The sequence below is a fragment of the Lygodium microphyllum genome, chromosome 17 (genome assembly GCF_053477565.2).
Source record: "Lygodium microphyllum isolate KBCC chromosome 17, Lygodium_microphyllum_v1.1.10, whole genome shotgun sequence".
NCBI classification, from domain to species: Eukaryota; Viridiplantae; Streptophyta; class Polypodiopsida; order Schizaeales; family Lygodiaceae; genus Lygodium; species Lygodium microphyllum.
Genome location: NC_141151.1, coordinates 16528096 through 16548377, shown reverse-complemented (window position 1 = coordinate 16548377; position 20282 = coordinate 16528096). Strand labels below are relative to the sequence as shown.

The 20282-nt window shown below is 39.5% G+C and overlaps 1 protein-coding gene across 2 annotated transcripts; it reads left to right on the top strand.

Moving 5' to 3' along the window:
• Nucleotides 1–8780: 8780 nt before the first annotated feature.
• On the top strand, nt 8781–18324 carry LOC148021617 (elongation factor 1-delta 2-like). Of its 2 annotated transcripts, XM_087697076.1 has the most exons (7): nt 8784–9016; nt 17020–17136; nt 17223–17334; nt 17424–17538; nt 17632–17745; nt 17830–17992; nt 18089–18324. In XM_087697076.1, coding segments are annotated over exons 1-7 (711 nt in total). In that variant the 5' UTR covers nt 8784–8927; the 3' UTR covers nt 18090–18324. The 2 variants fall into 2 exon arrangements, with proteins under 2 accessions (XP_087553203.1, XP_087553202.1); XM_087697077.1 differs by lacking the exon at nt 18089–18324 and having other exon boundaries at nt 8781–9016; nt 17830–17993.
• Nucleotides 18325–20282: the final 1958 nt, after the last annotated feature.

Sequence of the window (20282 nt, the reverse complement as noted above, 5' to 3'; positions counted from 1 at the left end):
CGCAATTGACAAAGCTACAAGGAGCGTCCACTGCTAAAGAAGAACCTCAAGGTGAAGATCTGATTCGCCGTACCATCGACGCCACTCTTGAAGCACAAACCATTCGCAAGGAATCCAAGATAAGTAAACGAAGTTTCAAGTTTCGCACTTTCAATGGCATAAGAGAAGGAAAGACTGTTTTATCATTCATTAGCCAGTTTGATGACTATTTCCATGAGGAAACTTATCCTGAGAAAGATAAAATCAAGTGTGTTACTAATCATCTGATAGATAGAGCATCACTTTGGTGGACTGTCGTCCGCAAGAGCATAGAATGTCCTGCTACATGGGAAGATTTTAAGAAGAAGTTCATGCAAAATTTCCTTCCACCGCAATTTCATGAGAAGGCTATCAAACAATGGGATTTACTTCAACAGCGCGATCGTGAGCCTATACCACAGTATACAGAGCGTTTTTGGAATGCACTTCTACAGCTACGCATGCTTGAAGACGTACCAGAGACGACACATAAGCGGCGGAAGTACATGTCTGGACTTCTTGGACATTACTACGCTGAGGTGAACATGTTCAAGCCTGCTACCCTTGAAGATGCCATCTCCTTAGCTCACGACACTGAAGATAAGTTACGTGGAAGAGATCGACGACCACAGTCATTCCAAGCAAACGGTAATTATGGATCTAAACAATTCAATTCAAATTTCAGAAGGTTTAATCCAGGTCGTTTCTCATCACCATCTTTCCGCAAGAACTGGCCTAAACCACCCACATTACCATCCACTGTCAATCCAAATCCTAAGCCTATCCAACAAGCAAATCCAAATATACCCAGACTCCCAGCCATTGCAAATAATGTGACCAAAACCAAGCCTATCGTATGCTACAAGTGTCACCAGCCAGGCCATCTCGCAGCAAATTGTCATTCAAAGAAGCCATCAGCACATATCAACTACCTTGGAGCTATGGACGAGGACGAGCATGAGGATATGCCGGACTTCACTGAAGAAGATGATGATCCTACTACTACTTCCGACACTTTACCAGGTATGCCTACTTTACATTCATTGTTGACTATGAAATGTATGGTGCATGGAAAAGAAAGAATTATATTGCATGATGACGGTAGTACGCATGATTTTATTTCAGCAAAATTGGTAAAGGAATTGAAATTGCATACAGTACCTACGCATTATCGCATAAAAGCTGCATTTTTAGGCACTAGGTACAATGGCACACAAGAAGTTCAAAATTTAGAAATTCAAATTGGTCCATATATTGAAAGAAGAAATTTCTTAGTTGTCCCATTACAGTCTAGCGACATTATCCTAGGAATGCCATGGAGACACCAACATAATCCTAATATAGATTATTCCACACACACAATGAATATTAATTTTCAAGGAAAATCTATTACATTATTTGGTATGCATACATCTCATATGTTTCCACTACTTTCGCATACTCAAGCAAAACGTGCACTACGCAAGAATACTAAATCATATCTCATTTGGGTGAATGAATTACACGCAAAAGAAACTCATATGCACCCTAGACATAAGGAATTTCTTGCATATTTTAAGGATTGTTTTGCAGAAGACCTACCACCAGGTTTACCTCCATCACGTCCAGAAGACCATAAGATTAACCTAATACCTGGCACACAACCACCTTGCAAAGCCCCATATAGGCACAATCAAATAGAGCAAAAAGAAATCCAGACTCAAGTAGAAGAATTACTAAATAGAGGCTTAATTCGACCTAGCAGTTCCCCATTCGGTGCACCTGTGCTCCTAGTCAAGAAAAAGAATAATACTTATCGGATGTGTATTGACTACCAAGCATTAAACAAGATCACTGTAAAGAATAGGTATCCTATACCTAGAGTTGATGACCTTATGGACAAACTGCAAGGATCTTCTATATTTAGTAAAATTGACCTTAAATATGGATATCATCAGGTGAGGTTAGATAGATCCGACATATTTAAGACTGCATTCAGGACACAGTTTGGCCATTACGAATTCTTAGTTATGCCATTCGGATTAACTAATGCACCTGCTACTTTCAGTAGAATGATGAATCGTATTTTTCTAAAATATCAATATTGTGTGATTGTTTTCTTTGATGATATTTTAGTGTTCAGTCAAAGTGAAAAAGAGCATTATGAGCATTTATCATTAGTTTTTCAATTACTGAAAGAAAATCAATTGTTTGCAAATCCTGACAAGAGTGAATTCTTTAAGACAGAAATAGAATATCTAGGTCATATTGTATCAAAAGAAGGAATAAAAGTTGATCCTAAGAAAATTGACGCAATATTGCATTGGCCTATTCCTAAAAATGTACATGAATTACGCTCATTCCTTGGTCTTGCTAGTTTCTATAGGAAGTTTGTACGTAATTTCTCATTACTTGCTTTACCACTGACCAAACTTCTTAAGAAAGGCATTGTTTATCAATGGACTGAAAACCAGCAGAAATCCTTTGATTTACTCAAACGTGCATTGACCAATGCCCCTGTTCTACAATTGCCTGACTTTAACAGACCATTCTTTTTAGTTGTGACTGATGCTAGCGGATCAGGAATAGGAGCTGTGTTAATGCAAGATAACCATCCAATAGCATATTCTAGTTCTAAGCTGAAACCCTCTGAGCTTAAATATTCCACTTATGACAAGGAACTCTTAGCAGTTGTACAAGCATTGAAACAATGGAAGCATTATTTAATGGGTTCAGAATTCATGATAAAGACTGACCAGCAAAGCATTAGACATCTACTTAGCCAACCCCAAATTTCTGACCGTCATACCAAATGGGCTTCATTCATTCAAAGTTTCCATCCTATCATTCAATACCAACCTGGAAAAGAAAATGTAGTTGCTGATGCATTGAGTAGAAGACCTGCAATTCATAACATTTCTATCATATCTTTTGATTCTTTGATTGCTATGAAAGACACATATCACCAGGATATTACTTTTCATTCTGATTGGCAAAAATTAGTTCAAAATAATTTCATTCCTGTTGATTCATTGTCATATAATGATGGATTCATGTTCTTTGAAAAGAGACTGTGTGTTACTATTCCATTCCGATCTTTTGTTTTAAATGAAATTCATTGTCCTCCATATCAAGGTCATAGAGGTATCATTTCTACATTACGCATGTTAACTGAAGATTTTTATTGGCCGCATATGGATGCAGATGTATCTAATTTTGTTTCTGAATGTTTGATTTGTCAAAGAATAAAAAGACATCATGGTAAACAGTATGGGTTATTAATGCCTTTATCTATTCCATCTAAACCTTGGGAACATATATCTATGGATTTCATTACTGGTTTACCAAATACTAAATTTAACCATGACATGATTTGGACAATTGTAGATAGATTTAGTAAGCAAGCATATTTCATTGCATGTAAGAAAACTTTAACAGCATCACAAGCAGCACAGTTATTTTTGAAAACTGTTTTTACTAACCATGGATTGCCGAAAGTGATTATTTCAAATAGAGATTCTAGATTTTGTAATAATTTCTGGATTACGCTGTTTGCAAATCTAGGCACAAAGATTGATTTTTCATCTGCATTTCATCCAGAAACAAATGGACAAACAGAAGCCACAAATAGCACTATTTTAGATCTTTTACGTGCATACACTATCTCTAAACCTCAGACATGGGATACTCATTTACATTTATTACAGTTTGCATATAACAATACACCGCACACATCTACAAAGAAAGCACCTTTTGAAGTTATTTATGGACATAGATTATCTACACCTGTTGCATCTTTGTCTAATAGAATACAAAGTGCCGATGATATTGCTGTTATGCATAACACTATTTTTGATGAGGTAAAGGATATGATTGCTAAAGCCCAACAATCATATACCAAACAAGCCAACAAGAAAAGACAAGCCATGAATTTCAAAATTGATGATTATGTTTGGCTTAGAATAGAGAAACGTAGACTGCAAAGTGTAGATAGACATCCAGTTGTTAAATTAGCCCCTAGATTCTACGGACCATTTAGAATCATTCATAAGATTAATGACAATGCATTCAAGTTAGAACTGCCATCACATTGGAAAATTCATAATACCTTTCATATTAGTTTATTGAGACCATTTAGAGGACAATTACCTATCCACCCTGTCTATGAAAACCCACCTTTACTAGAAGAAGAGACTGAAATCCTTGAACCAGAAGCCATCATAGACACTGATTACATGACCACTAGAACTGGCCGAAGGTACTCTAGATATCTCGTGAAATTTAAGAACCATCCTGTAGAAGAAGCACAATGGATGCACGCTAGAGACTTAAATGCTTTCCCCACTCTGTTAGCTCCACATTGAGCTAATAGCAATTGAGGTCAATTGCTATCCCACCCCGGGGGTATGATGCCAGGAGGCATATTCCACGGTGGATTCCGTGAGGTTTTACGGTGGATTCCGTAAACTTAGATGACCGGGGCTCATACGCAAAGAGGATTCTTTGTGCGAGAAGTTGATGGGGACGCCTGTCCTTTTCGGGCGTTTCATTAATTTAGTGTGTACATGGGTGATTCCATAGCGGGTGATTCCGCAAAATGCATATTAAATTAATAAACGTTTATGAGTTTAGAGTGCGCACTCGTAATAAATTAAGGTTAGGATTTATTTCTAACCAGTTGATTTATTTATGTAGCTGAAGACTGCTAGGTATTCACTTTTGTCGGTTTAATTGTGTTATTTTACTAACGATTGTGAATGCTTCAGTTGATGTGTAGAGATAGCAGCAGTGGCGGAGGAAAGCATTGGAGTCTAGCGGGTTTCCGATCTTTGGACTATATTTTGATAGGCGCCACGCCTATATTTTGATTATGTCTATAGAGACATCGACTATTTATTATTATTTTGTATGCGCTTATGCGCCTGGATATGTTATTTTTATTTGGACATTGAGATTGGGCGTGCCAGACTCTTTGGGCACCGTCCATTAGCTTTATTTTTCTATTTTTGGTAGAAAGCAAACTCAAAAGCTAAAAGCTTGTCATATTTTTGTAATTGGGCTATTTTTGAGCAAAAAGATTGGAAATATATATTAAATACATGCTTTGTGAAGCGCTCACACAAGGCATGGGGGAGATTCAACCCAATTTGTCTCTTGTCTCATGTCGTGCTTGTTTTTACATTGGTTTTTGTGCTAAAAAGTAGAGTATTTTGTTCTTGGGGACCTTTGGGAATTCACTACGTGAGCTACCTGCGTCCGATCTGCGCACCAGCCCTCTTCTTTAGAGACTGTGTTCATGCTCACCACAATTTTTTTGCATACAGTAGCTCTCACTATATTGCTTACTTGAGTGTCTCTTCATCCATATAAGTTTGGTTACCAAAAAAGGCAATACTCATCATTAGCTTGCATTGCCAAACCAATCCATTACACCCCCTATCTTCTTAGCATCTTCACAAGTGCTAAAATAGTTGTGTGATTGATTGCTTCTCATGCCAGCACAACATGTGGTGAGGGAAAACCTTCATCATTTTAGCCAAAGTATCTTTGGTGGGGAGCTTTTTCATCACAATTCTCCAAAGTAGGAAATTCAACATGTTGTTTGGGGTGGCGTGCCATGCAATTTTAATCCAACAAGTGGCATGCAAAATCACAAAAAACTTAAGAGCTATATATAGGTTTTAACCAATGAGTGCTCATCAGTCACTCCCTTGGGGTGGTGTGCCATGCAATTTTAATCCAACAAATGCTCATGACTCACTCCGTTGTGTTTTTGGCATGCCCCTTCTAATGGAGCCTATAGCATTTGATTATTATAGGGGTTGAAGAATTTTCTCTAAGGAGATTATTTTTTAAATTTGAGAATTTTGATTGGATCTCCCATGTTAATAGTAGAGTATTGCTAAGGTTGTTATTTTTTGATCAACTTCCATTCTTTTTTAATCACAAAAGGTTTCCTTTTCAATTGCGACTTTTGTTGTTTTTGTGAACAAGTTGAGAAAAGTAAATATTGTTACAAAATCTAATTTGAATTTTCAAAATTTTTCTTAATAGTTATATTTTCATTATTACTTGAATATCTATTCTATATATTTAAAAAAGTTTGCTTTGGGGATTCCAAACCTATCAGAAGGTTCCCAAGCCTATGTGGCACAAGAAGGGGAGGTTTGGTGTCCAAGAAATAAAGAGGCGTTGCTTTAAAGGGTGATAAGATAATGAAAGGAAAGAGATACGTCTTTGAAAAGTTACACACACACACACACACACACACACACACACACACACACACACACACACACACACACACACACACACACACACACACACACACACACACACACACACACACACACACACACACACACACACACACACACACACACACACAATGCCACCCAAGATTAAAGAAAATTAGGCTACCATACCTCGTGTAGGCATGTCCTTATACTAGGACTAGTTGGCTATATAAGGTAGGTTTACATAGATAACCATGGGCCTTGGCCTATACCCTTACACATATCCCTACCATGGAAAAAATATAGATATATTTTATTTTAGAATCTAAGTGCACTAAATGATGGCAGTTGTTTTCTAACATGACTTTGACTTCTTCAACTCCAACACCTCATATGTGGGGAAGTGCTCATTACAATTGAACGACTAAGGGACTTATCTATTTCTAAAAATTGCTTGGTCCTGAATGTGGATACATATGGAGCATTGGATGGCTCAACCAACTCACATACACCACTAAAGGTATTGCTAGATCTCGGACATTGGTGAAGGTCTTGGACTTGTTGAATCCTTTCTTGACATCCGTCCATCTTGATAGGGGCTTAAAATTGTCCAAAATATCACCATATCATCAATGTAAACCATCATTCAAGAGTTTCCAACAATAACTTGTAGAATTGTTTCTAGATATATTATAACTTCAAAAATTGAATGAGAATTGTCTTTTAAGAATCTCTTTCAATGTAGTGTATGTTGCATTTCAAACTAATGTGATATTTGATTAGATACAATAGAATTTGTTGTTATTCTTGGAATGTTTGTAACTAGGATCCTTTTATCCATTTTCCGAGAATGCAAATTGTTGGATATAGAACTTTGGAAAACCAACATCGTGTTGAAGAGGGCCAACCTCACAAAAATCAATTTTGAACAAAGTCAAAGGTAGATTAACCATGTTAAAATCATATGAGCATGCTTCAAATTAGATTGCAATTTGAATTGTGATTAACAAGCATGAGCATTGAAACCCCATTATGGCTATAATATTCAACAATTGCTTGAGAGATAATACCAAAATCCATATGGTAATTATGAACATGCATGCACAATTTTGCTTGATCTTCCACAAAGATGTGAGCTCAGCACAAAATTTCTTGCACTCTTGACAATCCCCTACGCTGGAAATACATGCTTAACATGCTTTCATAGAGAGCATTGGTATGTAAAAGCCATCCTTTGAAATGCAGTCCTTCATTATGTGGTTAGCCCTATGGCACAAGTAATATGCTCTTGCATTTTGATGACATAATGCTTGATGAAATTTATTCTTAGACCATGAATAAGTAAGATAGATGTAGAGGCTACCACCATCAATGTGATTGCACAAGAAAAAGAATTGGGACTAGGCATTTTGGACACTCTCCTTTGTTAGGGTGGGCACATTCCATTTGGTTTTGGGAGTGCCTACTTGTTTTCTTTATGAAGTCCCCAAAAACATTGAGTAGGTAAGTGAAGCAATATAAGACATTATTTTGCCTCTATTCATGCTACTGAAGACTACCTGGCCTGCACAACGAGTTCCTCCACTACAAATCCCCAAGATTCAACAAGTGTCTGGTGGGGCTGGTTCACTTGCTCACAATGCAGGGCTAATGCTAGTTAGAAATACAAAAATACTGGCTATGGAGTAGGGGGAAGTTTTGGATGAGATAGGTGAGTATGTAGAGACTTGATGAGGAGAGGGTCTGAGAAGGTACTAGAGAAATTGTTCGATTAAATAGAGAGCTTCTAGGTTATGCAAGAAAGGATGTCAAGAAGGGGGATTGCAATAGGACTAGCCTATGTCAAAGATGAAAGCCATTGTAGAGAAGAAAAGATGGATCAAGAATCTATTGCCTACCATCTCCACCAAGACGTAACACCCAACATTGAGAAGAATGAGTCTACCCTGCCTCATGTAGGCACGTCCTCATATTTGGACTAGTTGGTTGTAGAAGGTTTATATATGTGTATGTGTGTGTATTCCATTAAAGGTCTAGATTTGGGCTTCAAAATCACTTGATTAGCTATTGAAATTTTTACCTCCTTAAAACCATGAGGGATTATCACTATATCCGCTCCCCACTCTTGCTTTAGGTTGGATAATTTGAACCAAGGTCTCTTAACAACATCTGTTAAGAATCACCTATATCCTCCATATGGATCATAACAAAACACACTCTAAATCTGAAACTTGCTACTTTGATCAACTAATTCTTCAAAATTCCTAGAGATTGAAGTTTCCTTTGCCCAAGTGTGAATAATAATGTTGTATAGATATATAGAAAGAAAGGTTTGGAATAGAAGAAATAAAGAGAGGTTTCTTTTGAAGAGTGATATGATTAAAAGGGAAAAGATGAGTCTTTGAAAGTTATTCTCTCTCTCTCTCTCTCTCTCTCTCTCAAGCCCAACCCTCTTGCCACACATGAAGAGTGTCTTTGGATTCAAAGTGTCCCAAACAACACTAGTGTCACCCTTATTTTGAAGCCTCGGTGACAACAAAATAAGGAGGTATAACATGCCCTTCAAACCAGTAAGAGGTCCTCTTCTCCTTGCCTTCCGCCTCCCTCCCTTTGTTGTGCCCTTACCAGCCTGCATATCTTTGAGAGACACAGAGAGAGGGGCCTTCAGCGAAGGACAGCGGCAAGCAAGCAACCATGGTTGCCGTGGAGCTTCCTGATGTCACTTCCTCTGCCGGTCTCAAGCATCTCGATGAGTACCTCCTGACCCGAAGCTACATCTCCGGGTCTGTTCTCCTCTTCCTCGTTTTTCTTTTCTAGATAGTATATTAGTAAATAGCTTGTTCTCCTCTTCCTCGTTTTCCTTTTCTAGATATTATATCAGTAAATAGCTTGGATACAAGGAGTTTCGGCAACTATGACTAGATCGTCTTTTTCAAAATTCTGGTGAGATCCTCTTACCGATTTTCCCGAACTTTCAAGCCATGCCCCAGAACCATTTCACTTTGAATGCTCTATCTGCCTAAGTGATTACCACTCGAGTATTCTCAAATATGAGCTCGAGATGAACCTCCCAAATTTCCTGCAAAGCAGAATTGCTTGCAGTTTGACAGGCTAAATCTTTGTACTTACTGCTTGCTCTTGTGTTACCGAAAATGCATAATTCCGTTGAATTTGTTGCAGTTAATAGGCTGACTCTTTGTATTGACTGCTTGCTCTTATGTTACTGAAAATGCACAATTCCATTAAACCTTCCTCTTCTTGGATGCCAGGGATGTAAGATCCCAAAGTGAGGAACAGCTACCTGCCAAACTTCTCCGGCTATGCACCCATCCCAAAACAGGTGCTTAAGGGAGTCCTCTGCACCACGACTGCATTTCCCATCCATAAAACCTATTTATCAGAGTTTGTTTCCAGTCATGGGGGACTCCCATGACAACTTTCAATAAAAAGATTCTATCTTTCAAGGGCAATTTAGGAGAATATGACTTGATCAGGCACTCTCTTAGTTTATCCTTTTGGATGTTCACCTCCCAGATTTTGCATATCCTTTCTGGTTCCAATCCCTTTATGTTCTGTGAAGAAATGCTTGAGCATAGAACGACGAACTCAAAGTGTATGAAAATGAGAAGTATATGTGGAACTCAAGATGTAGAGAACTCAGATGAATGTATGGATGAATGCTGATATGATGAATATGATATAAGGGACCTCAAACCACTGTCCCCTAGGGACCACTGATGAGCTGAGCTAAGCATGGTGTCAGAGATGCAGAATGTGTCATACTCGTGATAGACCCCAAAACACTGCAGCAGCAATCCACCATAATGGATTTAATGATGATGATGCCAATACAGGGAAAACTACACAGCCCTCCATAGTCAGTTGGATCCCAACGATTTAGGCAGTCACAATGTAGGTATCCAGGTGGAAACACAGCAGGGATGATGAAGCTGATGTCAGCTATCATGCAGCTGCAGATGATGACATTAGCAGCTGGGCGGCCTTTAGATCAGCATAATGCAAAGCTGGACAGGTTGGCACTGGAATGGTGACTGTCAGCTAGGGCAGCCACTGGATGATGAAAACACAGGAGGTAGCTCTCAAAATAGCAGCAGAACAGGTTGTGGCAGGTGGTGACTGGTTGGATAGCAAGCTGATGATTTTCTTCATTGCTGGTGATACTTCTTTGGATGGAGTGTGGGCAGCAGTGTGAGGTTAGAAGGCTGATGGCTAAGGGTTGGACAAAGGGATCCCCACAATTGATTCTGTTTATAGAAAGAGGGATCTGGTGGGTTTTTCCTACTACTAACAAATGCAGCAAGGTCTATGCCCTCATTAGTATCAAACTTCACTTTTTCAATGCTTTGAATCTTGGGAAAGGAGTTGTTGCTGCAATAGACACTTCCCGCAGCTGGCCTAAGGGAGATAAAAATGTCCTCTTGCAGTGACATATGATATAGGCTTCCACTATCCATATTGCTCAATGGTGGCACAAATGTGTAGTTTGGGCCTCTTAGAAAGCCTCTTGGGCATGCAACCTGTAGATGTAAACCAAACTCTCATTCTTGGAAGTCTCTATAGTGACAAGGTGGGCTGAAGGATTGAAGTCTATTGATGATTTGGCAAATTAGTTTGACATTCCCTTCGGAGTTGAGTAGGGCGTAGATTGTGATGAGTGTCTAAATATTTCGTGACCCTAGGGTCTCCATTAGTCCAAGGTTGGTGACTAGCTACCACCCTTGCCTCCATTGAGGGTGGCCACTTGTAGCAGGTGGGGTTGAGGTTTGAGTAGGGGGTGGCTTGTGCTTAATGCCCTTGGCCTTAGATCAACACTCAACATCAAAACAACATGTCATCATAAGGACATGAGTTTTCAACTTATTGCAGCATAATAGAGTTGTATTCATGTAAAGTGCACATGTAAAGTGCAAATGAATTATAGGCACGGTGTCAATCAAACGTTAGCTTGAGCAATGGGGGACATTGGCAGAAGTTGCGATGGACAAGTGTTGGTGGGGTGCCTGTTGATAAGTCTTGGCCCTAGGTATTAAATGTGCCCTTGAAATGACTTTTGGTGTCATGTGGGTTAGAGCAATTAAAGATTTAATGCTAAGGAGTAAGGTTAATTAAAGTTTCAATACTTTCAAGTCTACAGGGTTTAGGTTTCTAAATGTGGATGGGTAGTGGCCAATATTGGGATAGGATCAAGCATTTTTTAATTTCCATAAATGAATTAATTACTGAAAATTCATTTTAAGAGGCTAGATAATGCATGGGCAGGTTTGCCACTTGGCAAAAGGGGAGAGAACCTACGATGAAAGGTTGGGGCAGTTGGGAACGACCATTTTGGGCTGGTGGAAACTAAGAGAGCAGAGTGTGGATGTAGGAGATTGCTGGTTGTAGGCTGTTGACAGCTAAGGAGAGAGAATTTGTGGCTGGCAAGCTGATTCACTAGCCAATAGAGGCTGGTGACAGTAGTTTGGGACCTCTTGGTAGTAGGCTATATCTTTTGGGCTGAACCTGATCTGTTTGGCAGCACATCTTGCATTTTCTAGTGCTGGAATAGACTCGCTACCACAAAGGGGTAAACTTGGGGATTTTGCTTCTAGTCACTTGTGACACCCATGTGCTTCGGATTTGGTAGGAGAGTTGACTCAATCAATAGAGGAAATGGTGGCTCAAGGGCGTATATCTCGAGTCTAAGACAAGACTTGCCATCTTCTCAAGGATTTTAGTCAAATCTCAATTGTACTATAAGATTTGCAGATTACATCTTAAAGAAATATTGCAAGGGGTGACAATTTTGAGGCCAATTGGATGTTGACTATGTTCTCTAAAGTGGTAAAGTATTAATTTCAATGTCTTAATTTGTTGCTTGATGTAGATTTTTGGTTAATTAGGCATCCTACCATCCTATCCAATAAAATAAGGATGGTTGGTTTCACTTGTCCTTTGATAGCGTTGGCAAAACCTATTTTTCTTTGCGACATTTTACATCTCGGTCTAGCGTTTCCCTGCTTATCACTAGTATTTTACTGATTATTATTATTGCCTTTGCCTTGCTTTTTGTCAAGAAGACTACTTAGAGGTGAGAGAAGAAAGTGCAGAGGAGAGAGAAAAGAGGAGAGAACAAATGACGAAGAGAGAGAGACTAGAAAGATAGGAAAGGTGTGAGAGAAGCCATGAAAGTTGTGAAGGAGAAGGTAAGATGAAGAGATTGTAATCTGCGTTAATGATAGCATTTCATTTTGTAGCTCGTAAGTCCCCACATATCCTACATTTAGTGCTTCAAGGCAGCAAAGCATTTGAAAGCCAACAATCAACTAAAAATTTGAGCCTAAGCAAGGTGACAATAGACCCAAATTTGATTTAGCCAATGATGGGAAGTTTATATCTATGGATTTCTTTAAAGAGCGAAAAGAGGAGGGTCTATGCTTTAAGTGTGGTGAAAAGTACATAGTTGACCATGCATCCGAAAGCATCTACAAGAATACTAAGGCTAAAAATCACAACATGATTGTACTTGAAGATGTTGATGAGGAAGAAATTGAGGATCAAATTGCGGGTGTGCATGCTAAATTTGAGGATTATGATGAGGAACTTGAGCAAGATCGATTATATGACCCAGCAAATGGCTTTCCATGGCATGTACCATTTGATCTATGTGGCATTGATTTGCATATCATTGCCAATATGCTTTGTTCCATCTCCATGGATGCGTGGATAGGTTCTAGAAGCCCTAATACACTTTTCATGAAGGGTATCATTCATGGAAAAGATGTGTTTATCCTGATAGATGGTAGCAGTACACAGCTTCGTAAAAAAGGCAGTTGTTGATAGGTTAAATTGTCTCCCCATTAATTTGCAACAGCCATAAAGGTTCAAGTAGCCAATGGTGAAGAGGAAATCAACACCCAAATGTGTCTGTAAGAAGTTGGGAAGAGACATTATTTTAGTGTGGTTTATTAAATAATACCATGTCACATTGATATAGGTATATAAGGTGGTGAGACTCGTAAATTTTCACCAATTCATTAATACAAATTATAGTTTCTTCATCTTACCTTCTCTCTCATAGCTTTCATGGCTTCTCTCATCTTTTTCCTATCTTTTTAGTCTTTTTCTATCCTTGTCACTCATTCTCTCTCCTCTTTTCTCTCTCACACTCTCTTCTCTCATCTCTAAGTCCTCTTTCTGACACTTCCCCTCTTGGGGAGTGGAAACAAGGGCCCCTTTTGAAGATGGTAAAGAGAGTCTCTTATGTACTTGATCAAACAATCGTGTGAAACACCATAATTGACACTCAAATTCATAAAGCTAGACAAGGTAGATAGTGAAATCATTTGTAGCATAAAATTAAAACATTTGGGAGATAATGTGTAAGAAGAAATGTGAAGTGTGGTTATCATTGGACTTTGGGGCTTGAGTGGTGGCAAGATCAATGAGAGTACACACTTGTAGTCGGCCAACTTGACGTTAAAATCATTGTGGTTAGATATCTTTAACTGTTGGAGGTTATGGTCAAGGTTTATGCAGCGAGTTCTCTCACAAGCCACATAAGCATTGGGTCAAGTGATCAATGAGATGTTGGATCAAAATGTTGTAATTAGGAATGAAAGTTAGGAAGCGAACCTTCCAAGAGTGATAGCCTCGTATGAAGACAAACGGGGTTCTTTGATTGGGGTTTCAATAAGGTTCCCCTAAGTATTGGAATCCAACACATATTGCATGAAAATTGGACCAAGTGGTGATTGTCATTTTTTGTGTTGAAAAATGTGGCTAATTATATTACTCAAAAATTTTTGCAAGTCTAGTTGGAGTTGACTTAGAGTCTCAAAACAATCATATAGACAAGCTTCTTAGGACAATATTGGGGGGGGGGGGGGGGGGGCGGCGGCGGGGGGTGTATGGGGAAAAGAAGGTATACTACCTAGGGCTTTTGGCTTAAGCCTTATATTGTGAAAAACAATGTGTGGCGCTCTAGGTGAGCAAGAAATGATGTTAGAGCTCCTGACAAGCCTGGGAATCGCCCTACACCTAGTCCCAATTGTCGCGGAGTGATTAGATGATGGATGTTGAGAGATCTACCTAGATTGTGCATACGGAGAGGCACTCACTGCCAAAAATCAATTGATAGTATGCTGTCCAGATGTGCCACTATGTGAGCTTCCAATAATGTCCCACACCTCCAAGTGCTATTTTGTAGGCTCGAGTACTTGATGGATGGGCAATGCTTAACCACAACGTAAGAACTTGCCATGATGATGAAGATCATGTTATGCATCTCAGTCTTGTACAATAATTAGTGGCTTTGGCTAATAGCTTGCCAACCGTCAAGAGAAGCCATAGCAGTAGAGTATCAACTTGTAAAAGAAAGGGTGGGAGGGAGAAGAAGATAAGGGAGAACTCTCGATGATGCAGCAAAATTTTGGGGGGGGGATATAAATTAGAAGATGATGCTGAACTTGCAACTTATAGTGGCCTTCTCTGATGTAGAGGATCTTTGTGGCTCTTTGAGCTTCTCTGGCTTTGATACCATGCCACAAATGACTACTGTGAAAGCAAACCAAAGAGACAACAGGGATTGTGGGGAGAAACATAGTGTGTGTTCGACAACATTGAAAGAGAAGAGAAACTCAAAAAACATAGAAGAAGAAGAAGAAGAAGAGGCACTGAATCATGCTATGTGAACAAAGCTAATACAATGGAGTGGAAGCTCTGAAGATGATTGTGGTATCTTGTTTGAATCATGCGGCAACCCCTAAAGGGAGCAAAACATAGTCCTCCAGCAGTAGGATGTTGAAGACGTATGTTGGGCGAAGGACAATTGTCAAGGGAGCGGAACATGGTTCTTTGATGCTATTGGAGTGGAGGAAGAGGGTCACCAGATGTTGGAGACCAATGTCAATGCTAGGAAGTGTGCCAAATTGCTAAATGCGGCTAGGCAAATGACGCTCGTGCAAGGAGACTACCGCCTAGTGGAATGGAGCATCTAAATCTGCAAAGGCAAGCAAAAATATTGACGCCTAATGTTGTGGGGTGATGCCAAGTGGAGCAAGAGGAGCCAGGCTGCAAAATGCAGATCCCAACAGCCTCTAGAGATGACGCCAAACGGGGATGAGCCTCCCAGACTATCAAACACAAGGCTGATAGTGACACCTACTAGCTTGAGGGAGATGAGCTGTCTCTAGGTGGAGAAGATGATGTGAGCCAAGAGGATGCTCCAAACACAAGCCTGATGGAAGGAGATAGGGTGCCTAGAAGTAGAGAGGATGGAGATAGTTGAAAGAGAGTGTCAGAAGAATGGCTGATGATGGGTGTGGATGTATAAGAATGAGGAGAGAGACTGCCCATAAATAGGCAAATACTATCTAAGGTGGCATCCCAGAATGTAGGTGCCTATCCCCCTTATTGGGGCTGTCCATTGTGTGAAACCCCAAAAGTGAAGGGAAACAAATGCAATGAGTGAATGGCTTCTCAACACAATCAACCCTATCACAAACCTTCTCAAAGTCCAAGAAGAGCATGGCCACTATGTTGTGCCCACTCTGTGGCCTCGAAGAAGGTGAAAACATTATCCAAGTTACTCCTATCTTGGACAAAGCCTATCTATGTGTCATGAATGATGTCCAAGAGGATGGGGCAGACTTTGTTGCCGATCATCTTGGCCAGTGCCTTTGCAAGTGATTGACAAGGTGATTGGCCTCCATTGGGACAGCTCCAAGCAGTCTTCCACTTTGGGTATTTATAGAGGATTTCATTGCATTTGTCCTATTGTTCAAAAAATCAATTGCATTTATTTTTGGTAATAAGTAATTAATGCTTTTGGGGGACTGTTTTAAGGAGAGAATAAATAGGGATTAATGTATCATAATTTAGGATTAGTGCAAACCATGTTCATTGACAAAAAGAAGAAAAAAAAAACTTTAAGGCAGCAGCATCACAGAATTGCAGTGTGTGGTTTAGCCTTCCAACAATCCGAAAACCTGTGCATGTATTTACAACTATCTTCTGACATATTCTGCAAGACTTGGAGTTGCCAGACGTGTCTTGCTTCCTTGATCAATTGAGAACTAAACTATGATCCTACTCTAGACCAAGTAGCCAGGTGTTTAAAAAACAGCAAAGCCACCTAAATAGTCAAAGAACTACCACCATTGCAACACTAGATTTGCATTAAGGACAGACAAGAAGCCGTCACAAAGGTGGCAATAGCATAACATGAAATCCTAACAACAACATTAGGGCAAGGCTAACTTTTTAAAAAAGAAAAATAAGTATCCTGTAGTAAGGACAGACGTGTACTTGTTTCTCTTTTTGGAAAAGAAAGCCTTGCCCAATGTTGTTAGGATTGTGTTAAACTATTGCTACCTTTGTGATGGGCTTCCTGTCTTCACTCAATGCAAATCAGGTGGTTTTGTTGTGTCTTAAACGCCTAGCTAGTTGGTCTAGATTGGTATCACAGTTTCACTCTGATGCCATGATCCTATAAACATTGCTGCAGATGAGGTTTCAATTAGGGTGATAAAGTTTGGACCATTCAATTTCACAACTTCAGAAGTATGGCCAAGACAGTTTGTGGCAGTATTGGATGATTAATGGCTACTATCTGAATGAATGTGGAATGTGTCTGAGTTGTTCCCTTTTCATTCTTTAACTGGAACTTTCAAGCACTTACGCTTCTAAGAACAAAGGCAATCATCCAAGCATCTTCTGTGTTGATGATTACAAAAGTTTTCAACAAATTGATTGGATACTCAAAGTATCTTCATTTTGAAATGCTCAGGTATCAACCCTCGAAGGATGATGTTGTAGCATACTGTGCTTTTTCTGAAGCCCCTGGAACTGATCTGGTTAATGTCTCTCGATGGTACAACCACATCTCAGCCTTGCTAGAGAAGTGGTGAGCTCTTCTGTCTTCTATATCCTGTGTTGAGTTGCTCGTTTATTTTGCTTGCTAACTGGTATTGTTTTGGTCTTTGTTTTCAGTCTGCCAGGAACTTCTGTTGGCATCAGCATTGCAGGTCTGCCGGTTATGCACACAAGGGAGCTGCCCAATGGAACTCCAGCACCTGCACCTGGTACTTCTGATGCTGCAGAGGTTTGTTTGTTGTGCTTCAACCCCTTCCATTGCGCAAGAGTGGGTTGTTATTTACTTGTTGAGCTGAGCAAAGTTATGGGGGTGTCTAGGCCGATGGTGAAGATGATGATGACGTTGATCTCTTTGGTGAAGAGACTGAAGAGGAAAAGAAAGCTGCAGCTGAGCGAGAGGCGAAGATGAAAGCATCAGGAAAGAAGAAAGAAAGTATGTTTACGGATTACCTGTGTCATACTTTTGCAGGTTCATGTGTTTGCATAAGTATTTGCTGAAAGTGTGGTACACTTGCGTGATGAATAGGTGGAAAGTCATCGGTTTTGCTGGATGTTAAGCCCTGGGATGATGAGACTGACATGGTGAAGCTTGAAGAGGCCGTTCGCAGTATTGCTATGCCAGGCCTTTTGTGGGGTGCATGTGAGCATCATCCCTCCAGTGGTGTATGTTTGTGTGATCTGTGTAATTAATGATTTTTGTATTTTAACAGTGTGTTTTTTGCAGCTAAGCTTGTGCCAGTCGGATATGGTATCAAAAAAATGACAATCATGATGACCATTGAAGATGACTTGGTCTCTGTTGACAATTTGATTGAGGATTATTTGACCACAGAGCCTAGAAATGAGTATATTCAGAGTTGCGACATTGTTGCTTTCAACAAGATCTAGTATGATTTTACTCTTATTTTCTTGCCGAGTTCATGTTGATGGCTAGTTCTTTCAGATCGGCTGTCACCTTGCTCACATTCATTTTCTCGTGGCAGGAGTTTAGAGTGATGTTTGGAGTTCGCTAGTTGGACATTTATACCTTAGCGTGAAGGCAGTGGTTGGTTTTTCCGTTTCCTTGGGACTACCAGGGGCCTGTGCTACTGCTGAAAACCTCAATGGCTGCTTACTGATTATTTAAATTATCAAAGAGTTTGACTAAGAAAAAGCTAATGAGTTTTTCTCCTGAAAAATCTGAGTACACCTGATTCCGGCACCATCTATGATTCCATTACCTAGAAGAGTTTATCAGTATGCTCCTTTGCAATTGGATCACAGTAATGCTTTTATGGAAAAAGGTTTTAATAAGATTGAGTTTAACTAATGGGGTACAATTTATGTTTTTGGTTTACGGTTTGCTGTGCAGTATGACTGCATTTGATTAGTGGCTGTTAACACAGGCTTTGTTAAGGGTCTTACTACAAATATTAACAAGTAATGAACCCAGGCTTTACCAGCTTCACAGATTGTTCTAAGTGTACTGAATTGAACATGCTGAAAATGAAAACAAAGAGAAGTGATGATACATTGAATACAAAATACTTCAGTTGCAATGATCCAATACGGCCATAATGACAAAGAGATGACAAGAGCCAATTCAGAATCATAGCCCTAACTGTGTTTCTACCAGGACTCTACACAACCTAAGAAAAAATACCGAACTCTCTTCAGATTTCCCTTCTCTGTTTCTCCTTCAATCGCTTAACTGCATCGGATAGAACGCTACTGAATTTAAACAGCTCAAAGCACTACAAGATAGTAAAGATTCATGAAGGTGTTCCCAGGTCTGACGTATTTGATGCAGCATTTTTGTGGCTTTTTTCCTCCATATATATATATATTGGGTGGCTTACAAATTTTCTTCCAAGAACTTAAGTCAAGCGAAACTTACAATTGATTCAATTGATGTCAAGTGCAAATAGTGAATACCAAAGGGCCCAAATGAGGTGTCATAGTATTGGCCTTTCACCTTATGTCTAGGATAAACTGGTAGCTTCACCAAAACAGGATGCCATTAGTCTAGGGGTCTAGTGGGTATCTTGAGGGGATAGACACCTAGGAGATGACGCTTGAGATGGACATGGCACTCCTTTTGTAGGAACCCATTGGGATTGAGAGTATGATTATCTTCTTTCAAGTCCTAAACTACTTGGGCCTTGCCATGGAGTGCTTGGTGACTCCCCCCAAGCATGCTGGTCTTTTGAAAGCTATCAATCGAAGGAAATGGACATAAGTGGGCATGTTTGATGAAACAATGAGTTTAAAGATTTGGCCTTGTGACAGCATTTGCACAACTTGTGCGTACTAGAGTCACAAAACTACAAAAGCTTTGAAGGGTGCTCGTACAATAAACGTCACCTAGTATGGTGGTATTGTTCAAGGTGTGGAGGTCGACGGAGGCTTGTATCTTGTTTTATTCTGGGCCTCTTTCTAAATATACTAATGGCATCAATTATTAGGTGTTTATTTTTTCACATCAAAGGGAATGCTCAATAGTTTTATTTTCTAATTCATGTATGTTAGAAAAGCTGTTCACAATACGACAGTGCTAAGATGGATGCCATTGGCCTGTTATCAAATAACAAAATTAACATCTTCTCCACACGCAAAATCTTGTTATCATTTTCTCCACATGCAAGGCCTCTCTCTCTCTCTCTCTCTCTCTCTCTCTATGTGCACCTTTGTGTGTGCAATAAACATTGCAAATACTGAATGATTTTAATGGCGAAATGATCTAATGGGGCCAGACTAGTGCAATGATGTGGCATGATATAAATGTTGTTTCACCTAATTCACCATCCAAATTACTTTATGAAATGATGTCAACTAATGAATTATTGTGAAAGAATCTTTGCGGATTGTAAGCGATTGATCACTAGCTCTTGGCAAAAGTTTTGTTCACTATCATACTACACAAGTGGGGTTGCTAATCTTTGCAATCCAAGAAAATGTATATTGCAATTGGGTCATGAAAAACACTAAATGTTTTTGCATCGGAAACATGTGGATTTGTAACCTTTATTTTGAGGAATAGTAGTTAAGATTTTGAATACCATTCACTTCATCTTGTCAGATTCAAACCATTGGCTCCTTGCATGTATGATAATCTCTTATTCTACACGTCCAAGACCCACCTCTTTTCTTTCAAACCTCTTTGGCCATTTCACCATCCCTCAACCAACATTTATTGGC